We start from the raw sequence: 20,039 nt of genomic DNA, 5'->3' as shown, positions 1-20,039 counted from the left end.
AGATATATGAGCCTGTGTAAATATTAGTGAATGCAAAGCACGTATATTCAACAAGGCCAGTGTGACCCATATCTATGTGAAGCTATTGTTGTGTTGATCACCAACCCAACACACACAGTTACGCAATACACGGTTGTACCTGATCAATACATATTGCACAGAGCGTACCACGCCTTAAATTGACCCCATCGTCCCAACATGAAACACGGGATACTGCACACCTTGCCAATAGGCTTGGTATTCATCCATCTCGGATCTGCAGGTAGGATGTTTCATATATTTCGATACAGAAATATACTGCATGTTTGAGGTGAGGTGAGGTGAAATAGGGTTTAACGTCGCGTCCAAGATTGTTGCACTTATATAGCGACGTGCATGCACGTGTGTGTGTGTGTGTGTGTGTGTGTGTTAAACACGTAGCAGCAGAAAAAATTAATCAACTGATTTTGATTGAAGCAGGTTCTCCGATTTCGAATCGATGAAACAGGAATAAGTCGTTGTTTTCCGTTAGGTACCCCGTACTGGATTTGATAAGACGCAAATCAGATTATAACAGGCGTTTAATCGCCCTCGTCTCGCTCTTATAAAGGTACAACCGAACTTCTAGACATTCCTCCAACAATGTTGTCCATACCATTGTCGATACACAAAACGGATAACCTTGAAGTACTCTGGTTTATGCACACCGCCTGTAAATAATCAAGAAACAACGGCACTCGACATTTACAAGACGCTTTTCAGGAGTATACACATATTTCAAAAAAGTTAATAGATTATCTCAGACCCTACTGTTATATACACCGTTACTGATGTAGACTATAAAAGGTCTTCGAGTGCTAACCCCATTGTAACACGTGACCCGTGAGGATTCGGGGTAGAATAGGTCTTCAGCCACCCATGCTTGTCGTAAGAGGCGACTATAGTGGCCGAGTGGTCAGGTTCGCTGACTTGGTTGATGCATGTCATCGTATCCCAATTGCGTGGATCGATGCGAATGATCCAGACACGATTATTTATATTTATTCATATAGCGGGAATATCTCCCCACAAAATTTTAAATCATTAACTTGTGAAATACATGACTTCTGTGTAGATTAGTTGAATGTTGGTTCAAGATGAATAATTGACCATCACCTGGTTAAAAGAGACCTTCATCATATTCAGATATTCATGAATGCATTAACATTTCGAGTGACAAAAACTCTCCACAAGTCTGTTTGATAGGAGGAATGACTTCAACTTTATAGTGGTCAACTTTCCTTTCATGTCCTGCAATATTCCAGAATCTCCATCTGTTGGTGTCTACACTTTTGAGGTACAATCGGGTGGTCCAGTCGTCTAAGGCGGCGCTTTTAACAGTATTCCAGTTATATAACGGCGTGTCAGCTGAATGTGGGAGGAAAGCCCGAAGTGATGCAGGTCTCGGACGTTTACCACTTCGGTGAAACCCACGAGCTCGGGTATATGTTGCTGACAAACCTAGAAACATAATCGGGGCGAACCAGGATTCGAACCCACAATCATAGGTTTCTGGCGTGCCCAAGGGACGCAACTCTGCACAGCGAATCGCGGCGCCTCAGACGACTAGGCCACCCGTGCCCCCGAGTTTTTTATAAAAAACAAAACAAAAAAAACTGTAGTTCCTTTCAAGTACCATTTTATTAACGTGTTTCTCTGTAATAAACTTTTTCCAAGTGTTAACTTACATCTACCTCCAATATTTTAACGTGTTATACCAGAATTAACGTCTTTTTAAATAGTTAAAGATCCTGGGATTCCAACCCGGGATTCACAATTAAACCTCTGACGCCAGTCCGACAGAAGGAAAGGTTTTTTGAAGACATACTTATGAACTGTTGGAAACTATTACTCTTATTATGTTAAACCTATCTTAAACTGAAATATGCATCTGATTTACTTCCCAAAGTACTAAATGACTTCTCTATATACTGAATAGCTGAACGTTCATCGTTACCACGAGTACAGGTTACACTTATTGACTGCTTTTGTATGAGGGGACACACCAGTCATATATTTGATTTTGCTTGATCTTTGACATATATTTTTACAATTATTCTGACATATCTGATCGATGTTTGTCGGTATCTCAGCTAGTTAAAACACTCTTGATGGCTTATGTTGGTTTTGTAAACACTCGAGAACAGAGCCCGCGCGGTCTTACTTTCCCTCAGATTTAAAATCTCAAGCATAACGCCTTTGTCATTTCTTATCTAAGCCACAATGCATTGTTACCTTCCAGGTTTTGTTTACCCCATTATGGATTAGCTTTGTCTGGTGCTCTGTTTTATTAATGCAAGAAAAGCGACGAAGGCAACTGAACGGCTGTGTACCATGATAGGGCAGGTTGCCTGCAATAGTTGTTGTTTGTATTGTCTAATTTGCGTTGCGTGAAACACTCACTGAAGTCAAACGCGCCCTTTTTCGTGCGTTCACGTTGGCCATTGTGTTGAGTAAAGGGCGCAAACTGGGGCACATGTTACACAAGAGATATTGACGTCATGAGCACGCCTTGGTTTCCCTCTCGCTAGAACCAAGCGGTGACATTGATTCATTGGTTAAACAAAGCGGTCGAGTGCATTTACGGGTGAGGAGGACTATACACACATGTGAAAAATAACGATGCTTGCATATATAATATACAGGTACAAAAAAGGAATTATCCCAAATAAAACGTGTGAACAACATATCAATCAGCGATCTATCAAATTCACAAATGCACTCATTAGGAAACTCAAGGATAGAAATGGACTAGAACGAGGCGACTAATTAGCAGTTAATTTCTGGCCATTATCCGTGATAGTGTGTGTGTGTGTGTGTGCTGGTGATTATGTAATTTTGCTCTTTTGTTGTTGCCCCTAGGCCAAAAGGGAGTTTCTAAATACTAATGCTCAGCCATTTTGCAACAATCAGTTCGAAGATTTATTTCTCTTTAGTCACCGCCGTCATATAGCTGAAATGTTGCGGAGTGCGGCGTTAACCAGCAAACAAACAAAATCGCTTTATATTATAAAAGTAACCAGTTGTGAATAGTGGCCTGCGAATACCACCTATGTTTATTTGTTTGACTTTAGACAGGATATGAAGTATGTTCATGATGACATCAACATACACAACCTTTCGAAAGTGATATATATGGCGGAGTGAAAACATTCACATATTCATGATCAGTGTTAGGTGAGGTGAGGTGAAATTGGGTTTAACGTCGCGTCCAAGATTATTGCACTTATATAGCGACGTGCATGCACGTGTATGTGTGTGTGTGGCTGCTTGTACTAGTCCCGACTGATGCCGATTTATAGTGCTAGCTCACTGAGATACCATGCCGCAGTTTAACATGAATACCCCACTCAGACACAGTATACTGACTCCGAGCCGACCAGTCCTTGTTTTAGCCCCTTAATGCCGAGCGCCAGACAGGGTAACAACAAGTACAATCTTTTAACGTCTTTTTGTATGACGCGGCCCGGGATCGAACCCTGGACCTTCCGCTCTCCGGGCGGACGCTCTACCACAAGACCACGGAGGCGGTCCATGATCAGTGTTAAAGAGTCCAATCCAGTTCATTGTTGACACTGATGTATTTAGAATTTATTTTAGTATGAATATATCTTTCTTTCAAAAGTAAACACTTAGCGACATCTGTTAAGGGGCTTAACAGCTAAAATGTAACAAAACAGTTTCATAGAAAATCAATGGTCAGCTGAAGAATGCGTCTTTATGGAGAAACTTCCGGGTGACCAAAATGTTGTGGATTCAGGATTCAAAACACATGCAAAACGTGAGAAAAAAATCTGACTAACTTTCAACTGTGGGCCATAACAAAGTGAAGTAGTCAATGTAGCACATTGTCTCAGTAGTTCATTGCAAGTGTTTTTGGTCTTTTGATGACGTCTGTATATTAGCGACAGTCAGTTGAACGTGATTGGGTTCCAGATGGACACAGAAATGGAAAAGAACGAGTACCGAGCAGTCATCAAGTTTTTTTTACTTTTGAGAAAAGTACTCCGCAAGACATTCATGACAAGTGTATGGGGGCAATAAGTGCCTTAGCTATTTCACTGTTAAACGTTGAGCAGCTATGTTTAAGGGTGAGAGATCAAGCCTTGAAGATGACCCTAGGTCTGGACGTCCCTCAACTTCCTTCAATGAAAATTCAATCAAGGAGATAGAAAATCTTATACTGTCAGATAGACGTATTAACATTGCTGAACTGATGTTAAGGGAACAAGAACTGACATTGCCAGAGAAAATTTAGAGCTAATTGAGGAGGATTTCGTCAAATTCAAAAAGGGATTAGTAACGGGTAATGAAACATGGGTCTACCACTATGATCTCGAGTTAAAACGTCAATCCATTGAATGGCACATTCCACTTCTCTGGCACCAAAGAAATTCAAGTCTTCAAGATCAATGAAGAATGTTATGGCCACTGTATCCTGGGATGCAAAGGGTGTGATCCTTGTTGATTACTCAGAAAGTCAAAAGATGATTACCGGTGCCTACTATGCTGGTTTGCTTCCTCGCCTGAGAGATTCCCGGTTTCGAATCCTATGCCAGAGCAATCCTCTCATATGAACAACATGCAACACCCTTTTCTCTAAGTTCTTTCCTGCACGTTTATGCCATAGCAACAGTATCCTCAGTTAAGGACTGTCGTATGTATTGTATTGAAGATGTTTGAACAATCAGTCACAATTTTCTGTTGGGAGTGACTGCAAATAAATAAAATTCCAAAAGTTGAATGACTTCATTTCCAAGAATGTCTTATGGAAGCGTTGGATTACATTGCTTTGTCTTGGATTGCTTAAGGATGTGGTGCATGGGACAGTGTGTGTTCTCTACATTACCATATATACATTTTTTACAATAATATTTCTGTTTGGAAATAACTTAATTCATGTCTATGGACTTCCCATTATTGTTGCAGCTCGATATTCTCGGTCCAGCAGTTACCGCAGGACGTATTACTACAACAGCGGGAGTAGTGGGAGTGGCGACGATGAAGACACAATCATGTGAGTGTAATACTATAAAATCAGTGTTGAATCTATGTGAGTCATTATGGTGGAAAGCCCAAAGGGATCCATGTTGATGACTTTTGTGAAAACGATGAAGAAAGGAGTGGTTTGGGAGGAAGAATTACGATATCCATGAATACAATTCTTAAATTGAATGTTTGTTGTCTGGCCGTTGTTATTGATAATATACTCTTTCAAAAATGTTGGGGGTCAAGGAGGGCCCAGTCGTCTTAGGCGCCGTGATTCGCTGTGCAGAGTTTCTAGGTTTGTCAGCACCATACACCCGTGCTCGTGGGTTTCGCCGAAGTGGTACACGTCTGAGACCTGCATCACTTCGGGCTTTCCTCCCACATTAAGCTGACGCGCCGTGATATAACTGAAATACTGTTAAAAGCAGCGTTAAACCCAACTCACTCACTCACCTTAATCAACGAAAATTTAAGGTAAAGGCAATGTTTACCAATAAGAAATACGTTTGTTGTTGTTGCAATAAATACACATTATTCATTTTCATGATCCGAAAGACTCGTCGGAGTATTGGTGGGTTTCCTTGTGCTAAGCGGACTTTTCTTTGCTTTTGCCGTCTGCTATGTTAAACTGAAAAAAAGAGCTGAAAGAAAGAAAGAGGAAGCAAAAGAACTGGAGCAAAATAAAACTACCAAAAACATCGACCAGAAAAGGTTTCACTCACTTAATTTGGCCTCTCGAAAAGAAAGAGCATCTGTAAATGACATTAAATATGCATACCTGAGACTGACAACAAATATTATTAACAACATGATTTCTGATTAATTTCCCCATATTTTTTTCAGTTACAGAGCATGTTCCATAAAATACAGTTTAATTAAAACATGTTTTACACATCAACCCATTGTCGATTAACTCTTAGGAAGTTATATTATTTGAGGCAGTCGCACTTGTTTCACTTTATACTTTTGACTATTTCAGATCAAGGAATGTTGTTGGCACTACCGATTTTTAACAAGATCCCAAGGCTTTACAGTGACATGTGCATTGATATGTGTATTTTGTGGTATTATTTGTATGGTTGTAAATACCTAACATTTGTTTATTTTTATCTCATTGGTGTTTGTCTTATGTTTCTTCCGAAATTTCAGAATCATGTACATTTAAGTGAGTTAAAATTTAACGACGCATCGGCATTGCTACAGCCATATGGCGACCTATACATTTAAGAAATTTATAGATGTACATATCTTATATAACTGGTTTAGTTCCTGATTCGTTCGATCTGTAACTCCTTACGAAAATAGTCTCTGATATAAAGCTATTAATAGTGATATTGCAGTTGCATTACTTTTTGTAATCATTAGGTCTGACATTACAGACGTGTAGTGAAATTAAACACACATTAAGTGCTTCTTGTCATTATGTCTGATATTGTGAAGTTTACAGTGGTATTTGACGTTGTTGAATGTTTTCTTGTAGACAAGTTTGGGACTTTGTATGTGCCTTTGTTTATTAAAAAGGTTTGTCAAATGTTGTATTCTTACCTCGTATAAGAAATATTTGTGTGATCCTGGTATGTGGCTATGTGGTTGAAAGATTCATTTTTGTATTGGGACCTCCCATGTATCTGTCTGCCAAAAATCAACGAGAACCCTGTCGTGAACATTCAATGAATCAGTTAAACCAACTTTACAAAGAAGAATATTTTATTGCGGTAAGAGCTTATAGCACCATATAGTATATCATTTCTTTGCAGTCTTGATGCCATCCGAACGGCCTTCTGTCTCGTTGCTCGGTCTAACCTCGATCAGCTCTGCTCGATTATTTATTCCTGTAAAGTGAAAACAAAAACGAAAAAGACTGAGGTCTTTTAATAATTTTATACATTTACAGGAAGAGAATAATTCTTTGAAATGAAAGACTGCATGTGGCCACGGAAGCTTGGGATGCAGACAAAATATCGTTTATCGATTATTGAACCGATATATAGCAACGTGTACGCGTGTTAGTGTGTGTGTGTTAGTGTTAGTGTATGTGCGTGTGCGTGTGCGTGTGCGTGCGCGCGCGCGTGTGTTTGTGTGCGTACGTGCTTGTACTAGTCCCGACTAAGGCCGATTTTATAGTGCTAACCAATAGAGATAACAGGCCGCAGTTTTACATGAATACCCCACTCAGACATAGTATACTGACTCCGAGCCCACCAGTCCCTTACCTGGGATGTTTTTAGATTTCTCAGCATCATAAATGCCTATGATCTGAATCTCTTTAGGCTTTCGCCCAACACCATGTTGACAGTGATATAACTTAAATAATATTAAAAGTGGCGTTTAACCAGACTCGCACACTTTTGTCACCAATACCAGTCTCTGGTTATGTTCATGTCTGATTGGTTCACAGCCTGACAGACAACTGGTGTGTGTGCAGCATACAGAATCTGGTCCAGAGATCTGTACCATTGAACCGTGGGGATCGGGTGATCAGGCTCGGTGGCTTGGTTGATTGCATGTCATCTCATCCCAATTGCGATGTTTATGATGTCAATCACTGGATTGTCTGATCCAGATTCGACTCTTTACAGACGACCTTCAAACAGCTTGAACATTGACCCCATACAATCCCGGGCCCGCAAGACGAGAGGGTATCTTGCTAAGGGACGTAACTCTTCCATGACTGTTCGCCGACTGGCGAGAGAGGAAGCGCTTCAAGGTTATACTCCAACCAATCCTCTCCCATGAACTTCTGCAGTTACGTTATATTTTCTTTTGAAAATTAGGCATACGCAACAGCCAATCCATGGAAATATATTCATAGCCTGGTCTCAAGGCTGCAGTAAAATCACAAATAAAACGTCCATGGACACATTCACTACACACTGTACGCGAGCGGCTGGCCGAACAGTTGATTCTGATCAGGTGGAGGGGAACGTTAATAGGTGCAGTCTATCGAGGTACAGCTGGGCAGAGGACGGTCATCCCATCTCTTCAAATTAAATGATGACTGAATACTCGGATAAAATCTAGGACTATGACTTATGATAGGCCCCGTAGAGAATTCGAGATAGAATTGGTCCCCGTAAACCTATGCTGATCGTCGGAGGCGACTTAAAGGGTGAATAAACTAGGGTATTTTTTTGCTGTGGAAGTGAGTATGATACCCGTGACGATCCGGGTTAGAAGAGGTCTTCAAGAGTCGTAAGAAGCGACTAACGGGATCCGGTGGTCAGGCTCGCTGACTTGGTTGATGCATGTCATCGTGTCCCAATTGCGTAGATCGATGTTCATGATGTCAATCACTGGATTGTCTGGTCCAGACTCGATTATTTACATAGCGCCCTCATATAGCTGGCATATTGATGAATGCGGCGTTAAACAACAAACAAACAAATTTTAAGTAAGTATGATTCGGGTCTTTCAACTCTTTGGTAGTCTACCAACTCATAACGTATGATGCAAATCAGTCAAGCAGTTTATTATTACCTAGGCTTAGTGATACAGACCCTACATGACACCGGCTCAGGATAGGTCCCCAACATCCTACAAATGTAAGCTGATCGCAAGAGGTGACCATATATGGAAGCGGTGGTATGTCTCTGACGAGGTGGACCGTTGCTCACATTGTCAAAACACTGGATTGTCTGGTCCAGATGGGTTTATTTACAGGTTGCCTTCATGTAGGTGGAATCGTGCTGAGTGCGGCGTTAAACAACCAACCTTATCAACAAACACCAAATCTGGACTGGAAATGTAGACCAGACATTGGAGCATGGAGTGGATTTATATATAAAAAATTGACATTCAGTTGACAAACAATTTGACAAACAATCGACAACCTTATGAAGTTGTCAGTAAGTCAGTTGAAAAACACATACCAGAACATCAAATACAACTTTATGTAATTGACAAACAATTTCCAAACAACCTGACAACAAAATTGAATTATAACAATTGACACCCAAGTAAAATAAGAAGACTGGTAAGTATATTTGTCCCTTCCTATTTTATTTTCTAAGGGGGCCAATCTAAGACAGGCTGTTCTGTCTCCATGACAAAGATATAGCCAAGATGATTTTTTGGTCTCGAGTGAGTGAGTTGGGTTTCAACAGTATTCCAGTTATAACAAGGCTCGAGCAGGGGCTTTTTGTAGGCAACCTTTTTGAGGATAAATAAATGAATGAATGAAGAAATGAATGAATGAATGAATGATACACAGTTTACATCTCAGATAATTATCAAAGATACAAGATATCAGGAGTATAGATGCTAATGCTAATGCTATGTTTATTCATAATACATGATGCTTATGACATCCGAAAACACACCCGCGCGATAACCCCAATGTATTATGGGCAATACCTGTTGAGAGCCATGTCGAACCCAGATGACAAAACCCTTGCCACTTGCTTCACCTGCCCTAAAGAGCGGCTCAGTCTAATATTTAGCAAACAGATAGATATATGAGCAAGTGCACATGTCAGTGAATGTAAAGCATTTGTATTGAACAAGGCCAGTGTGACCTGTATCTGAGAGAAAGCAATCGTTGTGTTGATCACAAACACAACACACAAAGTTGCGCAACAAAACTGTTATACTTATCTATGTATCAGACGGATCATATCATACCATTCATAGTCTCGATCGCCCCAATATGAAAAACTTGCTACTGCACGGCTTGCCAATAATTTTGGTACTCATCCATCTCGGATCTGCAGGTAGGATGTTTCATGTGATGTTATTTCAATACAGCAATGTACTGAATGTTTGAAGGCTATCGACAGGTTACATTCATGTTTCAACAATCGTCATGACGTTCTTCACTGTCTTTATCCATCGTTCATTTTTCATCAAACGTGGTGACCATAGAGTTACATCCCTTGTCGTCAAAGCTTCAGGACAATTTGTCCTGACAGAAAGCCAGGCTTACTGAGAAAACAATCATAAAATGCTTGACGTCCTCATAGATAGTATCAAATTGAAATTAGGATATGGTCCATTTAGGCAAGAAGTAGGAGTCCCCATGGGTTAAAGATGTGGTAGCAACAATAATTAACATCCCTATTACTCAACCAGAATTTGCCACAATCAAATGTCTTTGAATGAAGCATGTGATTTTTAATCCATGAATCAGTGTTTGCAACTGGCAATAAGTTGATGGTTTCCGATAGGTACGAGGGGCGTTCAATAAGTTTTGCAACTTGGGCATTTGTGTTTACAATGTCAGCTTGTGGCAGGTGTGACACTAGTCATAACATCCGGTTGACACGTGTCATAACAAGTTCGTGACACAACAATAAGTTAGACGTGATGGCTTCATTCACCTAAGGGTCGCCGTGCATGAATGTGGATTCGAACAGTTAAATCACCCACCCTACAGCCAAAAACTTAGCTCCCAGTGACTTTTTCCTGTTCCGGCAAATGAAATCTGCTCTGCGTGGAAGACGCTTCCAGGATGACGAGGACATAAAGGCTTCCACAGAGGCTTGGTGAGAGGGTTAATCTGCGGATTTCTATAAAAGTAGTATCAAAAGCTTGAAGGACAAATGGAATAGGTGTATTGAGGTGAATGGAGAATATATTGAAAAATAAACGTGCAAAAGATATTCTGCGACTTGGTCTTATATTGAAGTTGCAAATCTTATTGAACGCCTCTCGTACACCGTCCGTAATGAGCAATTAGAAAAGACGCAAGTCAGATAATAGAAGACCATTCGTGACCAACTCGTGTTATTCCGGGACAAGCCGAATAGCGACTCGTGTCCTTCTCATGGCCATTTTTGCGACCGGGTTCAGTCTTAGCGCAAACGGGCATACCTAAACAATTGTCAGCTCGTTGTGTAATGGTTCACTTATATTTCATGTACAAGTTAAACCACATCGGGACATGCGGAATTATACAGTATGATTGAACACATTTAACTGTGTCTTGGGTATATTTTTAGATGCAAGACACATGTCAAATCAAAAATTATTTCTGAGGGATTCTTTGACGAAGAACTTGAAATCATACGCGCATTCTGATTGGTTTGGCGTATTTTCGCACATAACATTCATCGACAGGGGGTCGAGTCTTCTTGCAGGAAAGGGCCGAGTGGTGACGAATGAATAGAAGACGTTCAATCGCCCTCGTCACGTTCTTATATACATACAACCAACCTTCCAGAAACCTCTGAAGCAATAAAGTCGATACCATTGTGGATACACAAAGGCGGATAACCTTCAAGTACTCCGGTTGTTGCATGCCAACAATAGAAAATTCTAGCAACAAATAACACTTGACATTTTCGAGACGCTTTTAAGGATCAAACAAATATAGAGAGGAGCTGCCTTGTGCCTTGTGAAATATGATGTATCTCTCATTGAATGACGTGGAAAAGGAGATATCTCTTTTCCACACCACGAGATGATACAAATAACATTTCACTGGACATATGAACTATCCTATTTATTATATATACTTCATTTGTTGTTGACAGTTTTTAAAAACACTAAAACAAGTTACCCAGGGTCAAGATCGTTGATTTGGATGTCTTCATGTCTTGTATCGATGGTCTTAGTGTCAATTACAAGATAATCTGGCCCAGACTCGGTTATTTACAGAGTAGTATCATTTAGCTGGAAACGCGCTGAGTGCGGCGTTAACCAATTTACAAAACAAATAAAAAATATTATGATTAACCGTATCACAATAGCGTTATTAAAGGGGGCGGTCGGGTAGCCTAGTGGTTAAAGCGTTCGCTCGTCACGCCGAACACTCGGGTTCGATTCCCGACAAGGGTACACTGTGTGAAGCGCGTTTCTGGTGTCCCCCGCCGTGTTATTGCTAAAAGCGGCGTAAAACCAGACTCTATATATATATCTGTGACCAAGACATGTAGAAGACTGTTTTTTAGTCATTTGAATACCTAAGGCAAAGGAATCCATGCTAAATAACCTACATAGAACATAGGTACTGCTTTAATTGCGTGAGAAAGACTACACGGTAGTCTGATATTCAGCAAACAGAAAAAGAGGCTTGTGTGAATGCAAAAGCAGGTTTATTCAACAAGGTCAGTGTGACCTGAATATGAGTGAATCAATCATTGTGTTGATGACCACCCCCAACATACAAAGTTGCGTAATAGACGGTTACAGGTGATCACTGTCCCGATCGCCCAAATAGGAAACACCGGATATTGCATTGCTTGCCAACAGGTTTGGTAGTCATCCATCTCTGATCTGCAGGTAGAGTGTTTCATATGATGTCATTTCTGTAAAGAAATATACTGCATGTTTGAAGGTTGTCGACAGGTTACATGCATGTTTCAACCATCGTTATGCCGTTCTTGACTGTCTTTATCCATAGGGCATTTGTCATCAAACGTGGTGACCATAGTGTTACATCTCTTATCGTCAAAGCTTCAGGACAATTTGTCAAAACTGAAAGCAACGCTTAGTGTTATCTGAAGTTTACTGAGAAAACAATCATGACATGCTGGACATCCTCACTGATAATATCAAAGTGAAATTAGGGTATGGGACATTTAGGCAAGAAGTAGGAATCTCAATGGGTTAAACATGTGGTAGCATCAATAATTAACATGCCCTATTGCATAATAAGTTGGCAACCCATCTCGATTGGTATATGGCGTACATCACATTGTGTGTGAGCCTATGTACCCCAAACCGTTCTGGGTTAAACACGTGGTAGCAGAAATAATTAATAAAATGACTTTGATTGAGGCAGGTTCTCCGATTTCGAATCGATGAAACAGGAATAAGTCGTTGTTTTCCGTTAGGCACCCCGTCCGTACTGGATTTTGATAAGACGCAAGGTTTAGTATTCATCCATCTCGGATCTGCAGGTAGGATGTTTCATATGATGTTATTTCGATACAGCAATGTACTGAATGTTTGAACGCTATCGACAGGTTACATGCATGTTTCAACAATCGTTATGCCGTTCTTGACTGTCTTTATCCATAGGGCATTTGTTCTCAAACGTGGTGACCATAGAGTTACATCCCCTATCGTCAAAGCTTCAGGACAATTTGTCCTGACAGAAAGCCAGGCTTACTGAGAAAACAATCATAACATGCTTAACGTCCCCATAGATAGTAATACTATCAAATTGAAATTAGGGTATGGGCCATTTAGGCAAGAAGAAGGCATCCCCATGGCATACATCAGTGCATTATGTGATGTTCTGCACACAAAGGAAAGGCTCTCATTCCACCACCAGACAGAAGAGTATAGTTGGAAGTCTACTGAGGATGTCATGGAATCTATCCTCATGACCCAGGAACGAATGCCAGCGCTGTGCCTGGAATGATCACCTGTGAATGCACAAGCAGATGCGCCTCATCCAGGTGCAGCGGCGCCAAGAACAACATGGGATGTTCCCTTGGATGCAGTTGTGATATGTCATTCCTTAACTGAAAAAAACATCTACCTCTCAAGAAAAGATTGACGGTGACAAGACATTATTTCACACACCTTGACTCTGTAGTGTAATTTTTATATACTTCCTAATACTACAAGTATTCACGTGGTTTCTTTCACTTAAATTATAGACCAGTGAAATGTTCGGAGAAAGGTCCAGTATATCTTCAATTCTGATTGAAACTATGTCCATCTTAATTGAAATCTGACTTTGGGGCGTGTTGGTGTCGCTAGAGAAAATAGCTTTCAATATAACATTTGTTTTATTGTTTGGGATCAATTTACCTACTCACGCGGTTTGAAAATGAAGTAAAACAACATGATTTTTACACTGAGAATTAGAATAACTGTTAAATGGAACACAATATTTGCCAATTTCTGATAAATTCAAATACAAATCTTACAACCACTTTTGTCAAATTGTATGCAATTTTGACCTCCTAAAAATCATGCACACACTTGCATGCTTACTACCCAATGAAAATTGTGTACACACACGTCCTTTATGCAACAAAAAAGGTTATACGGGAAAATGTGGAACGAGAATCTTGTTTTCACCCCTGACCAACTGACTACAACTAAAACGCAAAATCTCATGGAGGTTCAACTATGCACAATGACGGAATGAAGTCCACATCACTTGTGATGAGGGTTTTTTTATTTTAAAATGGGCCTCCGCTGAAGTAGGTATTTAAGAACCTTTCAATCACCTGAAGTTCTGCTGAACGTGCTTTGTTCACAAACATGAACAGGGTGTTTACAAACATTGTATTAACATTAACAAACATTGTATCCTCTGTGTAATAAACTGTTACAAGACTAGTGTAATCAAACATCTGCCTTCACTATATTAACGTGTCATACCAGAATTAAAGTTTGTTTCTAAATAGTTGAATATGCTGGGATTCGAACCCTGATACCTGATGAAATTTCACAGTCATACCACCGACGCCAATCACTTTGAAGGAAAGGTTTTAGAAGTGATGCTTATGAACTGTTGGAAACTATAACTTTGATTATGTAAACAAAAATATGCTTAGTTTTTGTTCTAACCGCATCCGTGGTCTTGTGGTAGAGCAAGATGTCACCTCACCTAACCTAGATTTTGTTCTTGAAATGTGCATCTGAATGATTTCCTAAAATACTAATTGTCTTCTCTATGTATTGAATAGAGACGGACGCTATTTGTTATCACGACTGGTTTGTTGTTTAACGCCACACTCATCAATATTACAGCTATATGACGGCGGTCTGTAAATTATCGAGTCTGGACCAGACAATCCAGTTATTGATATCATGAGCATCAATCCACGCAATTGGGATCGATGACATGCATCATCCAAGTCAGCGAGCCTGACCACCCCGTTAGTCGCCTCTAACGACAAGCATAGTCGCCTTTTATGGCAAGCATTTGTACCTGAAGACCTATTCTACCCCGGATCTTCACGGGTCTTTGTTATCACAAGAACCATGTTACACTTACAATTGAGTATTGTTGTATAGGGAGGACACGCCAGACATTGTTTGATTTGACATATCTACATGTGTTTCAATTTGTTCTGACATATTTGATCGTTGTTTGTCGGTATCTAAGCTGGTTAAAACTTATACGTGCCTCGCTTATGTTTGGTGTTGTAAATCCTCGAGAACGGAGCCCCCTCGGTCTCACTTACCCTCTTACTTTGCCTACAATAGGTGTTGTCTACATTATTTATCACTCACAGAAGTCACACTTGCCTTATTCCGTGAAGTAACTTTAATGTCGCAAACTGTGAAATCTGAGCGTTCATTGGTCTCAGCACTTGCTGATGCACCAGGCCGTGTCTCGATTTCTTGGTTAAAAAAGAGAAAGCATAGCGGTCGAATGCATTCACGGGTAATAGACCTGCGACAAATTGACGATGTCTGCATACATGACAAGGATGGGTTTTTTTAAATAAAACATACGTGTAAAACATATCGATCAGCGATCGTTTAAATTCACAAATGCACTAACTTCGAAACTCCAGGTTAGAAATGGACGATGGCGAGGATACTAAATGGACCCGGTGGTCAGACTCGATGACTTACATGATTGCCTGTGATTGTGATGGCGTTGGACGTTTCTCACGCCTGGGTATGGAGAACGTTGATTGCATCATCACACACACACACATTTTTCAGGAAAGTGAAATATATTGCAGTGTGAAAACATGTTTTAATATCTTGTTCGAAAAATTAAGGTCCAATCCAGTCGATATAACGGATATGGTTGACACTTTTTCAGGCATCCATATTAATATGAAAAAACATTTCTTCTAAAATGATAACATTTAGTTACATCTGTTTAAGGGTTTTAAAGCTGAAGTCTTACAAAACATTTTCATCCATATTTACCTGATCCCTTCATCACTGTGAGTTTGGTTGGACAGTCCCTGTACAAAGCCTTCACAGAAGGTACGACGTCTCGGGTTTGCAAGTGCAAAAGCCTTGACAATGTCGGTTATGCATATGCTATCAAGATCCTCTTTGTGAACGGGCAGCAGCATGGTGGTGTTAAGACTTTGCTGGATCATGGTTCGTCTAAGACAAAAGAATGACCGTTCAGATGTTGAAGTGTAGTGTCTGGTATTGTCAGGTAAATCTTGAGTAGCTTGACAACTTCAATGAACATGCCCAAGATGTGTTCAAGACATCACATGAAGTATGAACTGATGTAACTTCTTTGATCTCGCATTCACCCATCCTGGACACAGATGTGATTCCGAATCTTATGCCAGAGCAACACGTGTACAACACCCTTCTTCTCTCCGTTGTGTCCTGAACGTTTATGTCATATCAACAGTATCCTCAGTTCACCACTGCTGCATATATTACATCCCTTATATTGTTGATGAAACTCTTTAGCTCAATCTTTAGCCACTCTTTTCCAAGGCAACAGATGACAGTTTTAAAAATCAATCCAAACTTCATTTCAAGGAATTTCCTTTGAAAGCTTTGGATTTAGTTTCTTTGTCTTAGATTGCTCTCCACATTATCATATAAACAACAATTTAAAGTAATATTTTTGTTTGTAAATAACCTAATTCATGTATTTAGATTTACCATTCTTGTTGCAGCTAGGGGAGGAAGATTTTCCGGGAGTAGAAGTGGAAGTTACCGCAGGACCTATTACAGTTCCGGGACCTATTACAGATCGGGTGGTGGGTGGGGTGGGGGTGGCGTCAGTTCAGACACATTGAGGTAAGTGTACAATATCAGTGTTAAATCTGTTGTAAGTTATTATAGGTGGAAAGCCAAAATGGATCCATTTTGATCAGTTTGGTGGAAACCATGAAGAAAGGAGTGGTTCAGGAGGAAGAACAATGATAAACATATGCCCGTCTTTAGCATATTAAGTCTGGGAATTAGGACATACACATGCTTCTATGATGAAATTGTATGAATTCAGTTGTATATACCTCGCATGACGAGTTTTGTTGAGTTCAGATATACGTATTTTAATGAAGTAATCCCTGAAACCTACGTACATTATTGCTTGCTTTATTCTTTACACCGTTATCAAGCAAGTAAGTGAACCTACACCGAAACGTCGCTCTTAATTGTAATAAAGAAGTTGTTCTTCTATAATTCTTATCCTTACTTAGTACTCCAACTTCTAAATGCCTATCAAAGAAGTTTATCTTAATTGTTTGTTTGCTGTGTGACGACTGTGATTGGTGCTAAATTCTTCATAATAAAATATGGATACTCTGAACTAACTTATATTTTCAAAATTGTAAGAGATATTAGTTTTTAGTAAGAGTTTTATGATAATAATGACCTAATTGCAAACACATTACAACCAGCATTGACGTAAGACAGTTGATGTTATTACCACCAATGGTCTTGAAGGACGATATGGGTAAGATAAGAAATTTCAAAGTGGACGTTTTTATCAATAGTGCGTTATATCGCCACGATGTGTCAAACATTTGCAAACAAGACACACCGCGTATGAGTCTCCTAATGGCGGTTTGAGGGAGTCTGTCCAACTCCTCTTGACGCGCCTGGACACCGTTAGTCAAAGAACGAATTATAACGTTGACGCACACCTCTCCCTATCATGTCCTGGACGTGTTCCATTGGTGAAAGGTCTTTGCTCGTTGCTGGCAATGGCATTCTATGGGTGTTATGCCGGTGTAGGTGAGCATTGACGATTCGTGCACAGAAAGCTCGGGCGTTGTCGTCCTGAAAGGCACAGTGTCGGAACACCAGTCTAGCAAACTGGACAATAATGGGTGTCAGTCCGGACTAGTACAAGCAGCCACAGAGAGAGAGAGAGAGCGAGAGAGAGACACACACACACACACAGAGAGAGAGACACACACACACACAGAGAGAGAGAGAGAGAGACACACACACACACACACACACAGAGACACACAGAGAGAGAGAGAGATACGCTATATAAGTGCAATAATCTTGGACGCGACGTTAAACCCAATTTCACCTCACCACCACCATCTGACAATAGGACAGTGACCAGCGACGATTACCCCAGTTGTGAACACCATTGACATCTGTTGGCAATTTGTAAGGGCACGGCACAACACGTGGCCGTCGAGCATTGAGATGGCCTACATGTTGGCGATGTCTCGTCATTTGACCCTTCACTGGATTGTGTAAGCAGGTCCAGACTGCACATCAGAAAGTTGATGATCGGGGTGGTGGTCATTGTTGTTGTATTACGGCAAGCATTGTAGCATTAAGGCAACAACCAATCCATGACATGTCCTTAGAGGCCCTCAGTCAAACTGGTATCTCTTCTTGCAGCATAGTCTTTTGGCAGAATGAACATGTCTTTGCTAATTATCGGGGGCACGGGTGGCCAAGCCGCCTAAGGCGCCGCTGTGCAGAGTTGCGTCCCTTGGGCACGCCAGAAACCTATCATTGTGGGTTCATATCCCGGTTCGCCCCGATTGTTTCTAGGTTTGTCAGCACGTACCATACCCGTGCTTGAGGGTTTCACCGAAGTGGTAAACGTCTGAGACCTGCATCACTTCGGGCTTTCCTCCCACATTCAGCTGACACGCCGCGATATAACTTGAATAGCGGCGTTAAACCGAACTCACTCTCTCACTTTGCTAATTATCATGAGTTATCTTACTTACAAATTGGACAGTGCTTATTTGGATTTTTAACCAAACGTGATGCCGAAAATGTGGTGCATAATCTCCCCTTTGTGTTTGTGTTAATATATAAGCAAAAACATTTGCTTTGGGGCATATTGATGAGATATGTGTTACTGCTGGACATGACAATTGTCGCTGACTGACGTCGTTTGCAGATATAATGACTGTTCAAAATATCAGCTTCTTGAGTCTATAAAACATGATATTTCGCTTATGAATAGTCAATAAAATAATAAATGTAAACTCTATGGACTTCGCCAGTATAGTATTCTGATCTCCCTATTAAACTATAGGTACATTTTTTATGAAAACGCTTCAATATGTCAACAATCACGTACGCCAACTTGTCAATTCCATGAACAGACAATTTGAAAAGTGTTCAACAGAAGTTTGTTCTAGGGAAGACATTTGATGGATATCGTATATGATATGTATATAAATATTTGATTCCACAACATAAATTAAAGGACGAAAAGATGTTAATTTGTTGCTGTTTTTACAATAACTTACTATAAATTATTTTCATGATCCCACAGATATGTCTACATTGCGATCATGGGTGCCATTGTTATCGGCCTAAGCATCTTCATCTGCTGCGTCTGCTATTCAAATGCTAAACAAAGGAGAGAGATAGCAAAACGAGATGGGGGAAAAACTTCCAAAAAGGTCGACCAGAAAAGGTTTCAATTACCTCTGCCTCTCGAAAAAAAAGAGCGTTATTAATTGATATTAAATATGCATACCTTAATCTATTATTTTTTAAGAACAATGCCATTTCGAATAAATGCATCTTCCATATTATTCAATTCAATTAAAACATGTTTTACCCATTGTTGATGGCTTTTGGGAAGTTAAAGCTTTCAGAGGCAGTCGCACTTGTTTCTCTTTATACTTTTGACTTTTTCAGATCCAGGAATGTTGTTGGCACTACCGATTGTTAACAAGATCCCAAGGCCTTACAGTGACATGTGCATTGATATGTGTATTTTGTAGTATTTTGTATGGTTGTAAATAACTCCCATTTGTTTATTTTTATCTCATAATATTTCTTCCGAAATTTCAGAATCATGTACATTTAAGAAATTTATAGATAATAATTCATATATTGCATGAGTGGTTTAGTTCCTGATTCGATCTGTTACTGCTTACGAAAAATTCTCTGATATTAAGCAATTAAAAGAGATATTGCAGTAGTATTACTTTTTGTGGTTATTTGGTCTGACATTAGTCGGACGTGCAGTGAAATGGAATACTGCTTCTTGACATTATGTCTGATATTGTGCAGTTTATAGTGGTATCTGACGTTGTTAAATGTTTTACAAGTCTGGGACTTAATATGTGCCTTTATTCATTAAAATGTTGTATACCTACTTTGTATAAGAAAGATTTGTGTGATCCTGGTATGTGGCTATGTGGTTGAAAGATTCAATTTTTGTTTTGTATCTGTCTGCCAAAACTCCAAGA

General features: G+C 40.0%; 2 protein-coding genes across 3 annotated transcripts; both read left to right on the top strand.

Moving 5' to 3' along the window:
• Nucleotides 1-76: 76 nt before the first annotated feature.
• Nucleotides 77-6,538, top strand: LOC124144849. Of its 2 annotated transcripts, XM_046514454.2 has the most exons (4): nucleotides 77-262; nucleotides 4,948-5,035; nucleotides 5,563-5,718; nucleotides 5,987-6,538. In XM_046514454.2, exons 1-4 carry the CDS (start codon nucleotides 199-201, stop codon nucleotides 6,018-6,020), a joined length of 342 nt encoding a protein of 113 aa, XP_046370410.1. In that variant the 5' UTR covers nucleotides 77-198; the 3' UTR covers nucleotides 6,021-6,538. The 2 variants fall into 2 exon arrangements, 1 of the variants encoding a protein (XP_046370410.1); XR_006862475.2 differs by lacking the exon at nucleotides 5,563-5,718 and having other exon boundaries at nucleotides 78-262.
• Nucleotides 6,539-9,590: 3,052 nt separating this feature from the next.
• LOC124144848 lies at nucleotides 9,591-19,718 on the top strand. Its single transcript, XM_046514453.2, has 4 exons — nucleotides 9,591-9,716; nucleotides 16,521-16,644; nucleotides 19,112-19,255; nucleotides 19,483-19,718. The coding sequence occupies exons 1-4, from the start codon at nucleotides 9,653-9,655 to the stop codon at nucleotides 19,514-19,516; spliced, it is 366 nt and encodes a 121-aa protein (XP_046370409.1). The 5' UTR covers nucleotides 9,591-9,652; the 3' UTR covers nucleotides 19,517-19,718.
• Nucleotides 19,719-20,039: the final 321 nt, after the last annotated feature.

Source organism: Haliotis rufescens, unplaced genomic scaffold (assembly GCF_023055435.1).
Source record: "Haliotis rufescens isolate VD_foot unplaced genomic scaffold, xgHalRufe1.0.p SCAF_8, whole genome shotgun sequence".
Lineage (NCBI taxonomy): Eukaryota > Metazoa > Mollusca > Gastropoda > Lepetellida > Haliotidae > Haliotis > Haliotis rufescens.
Note: the sequence above shows the minus strand (reverse complement) of the source record. Positions and strands in the feature narration are given on the sequence as shown.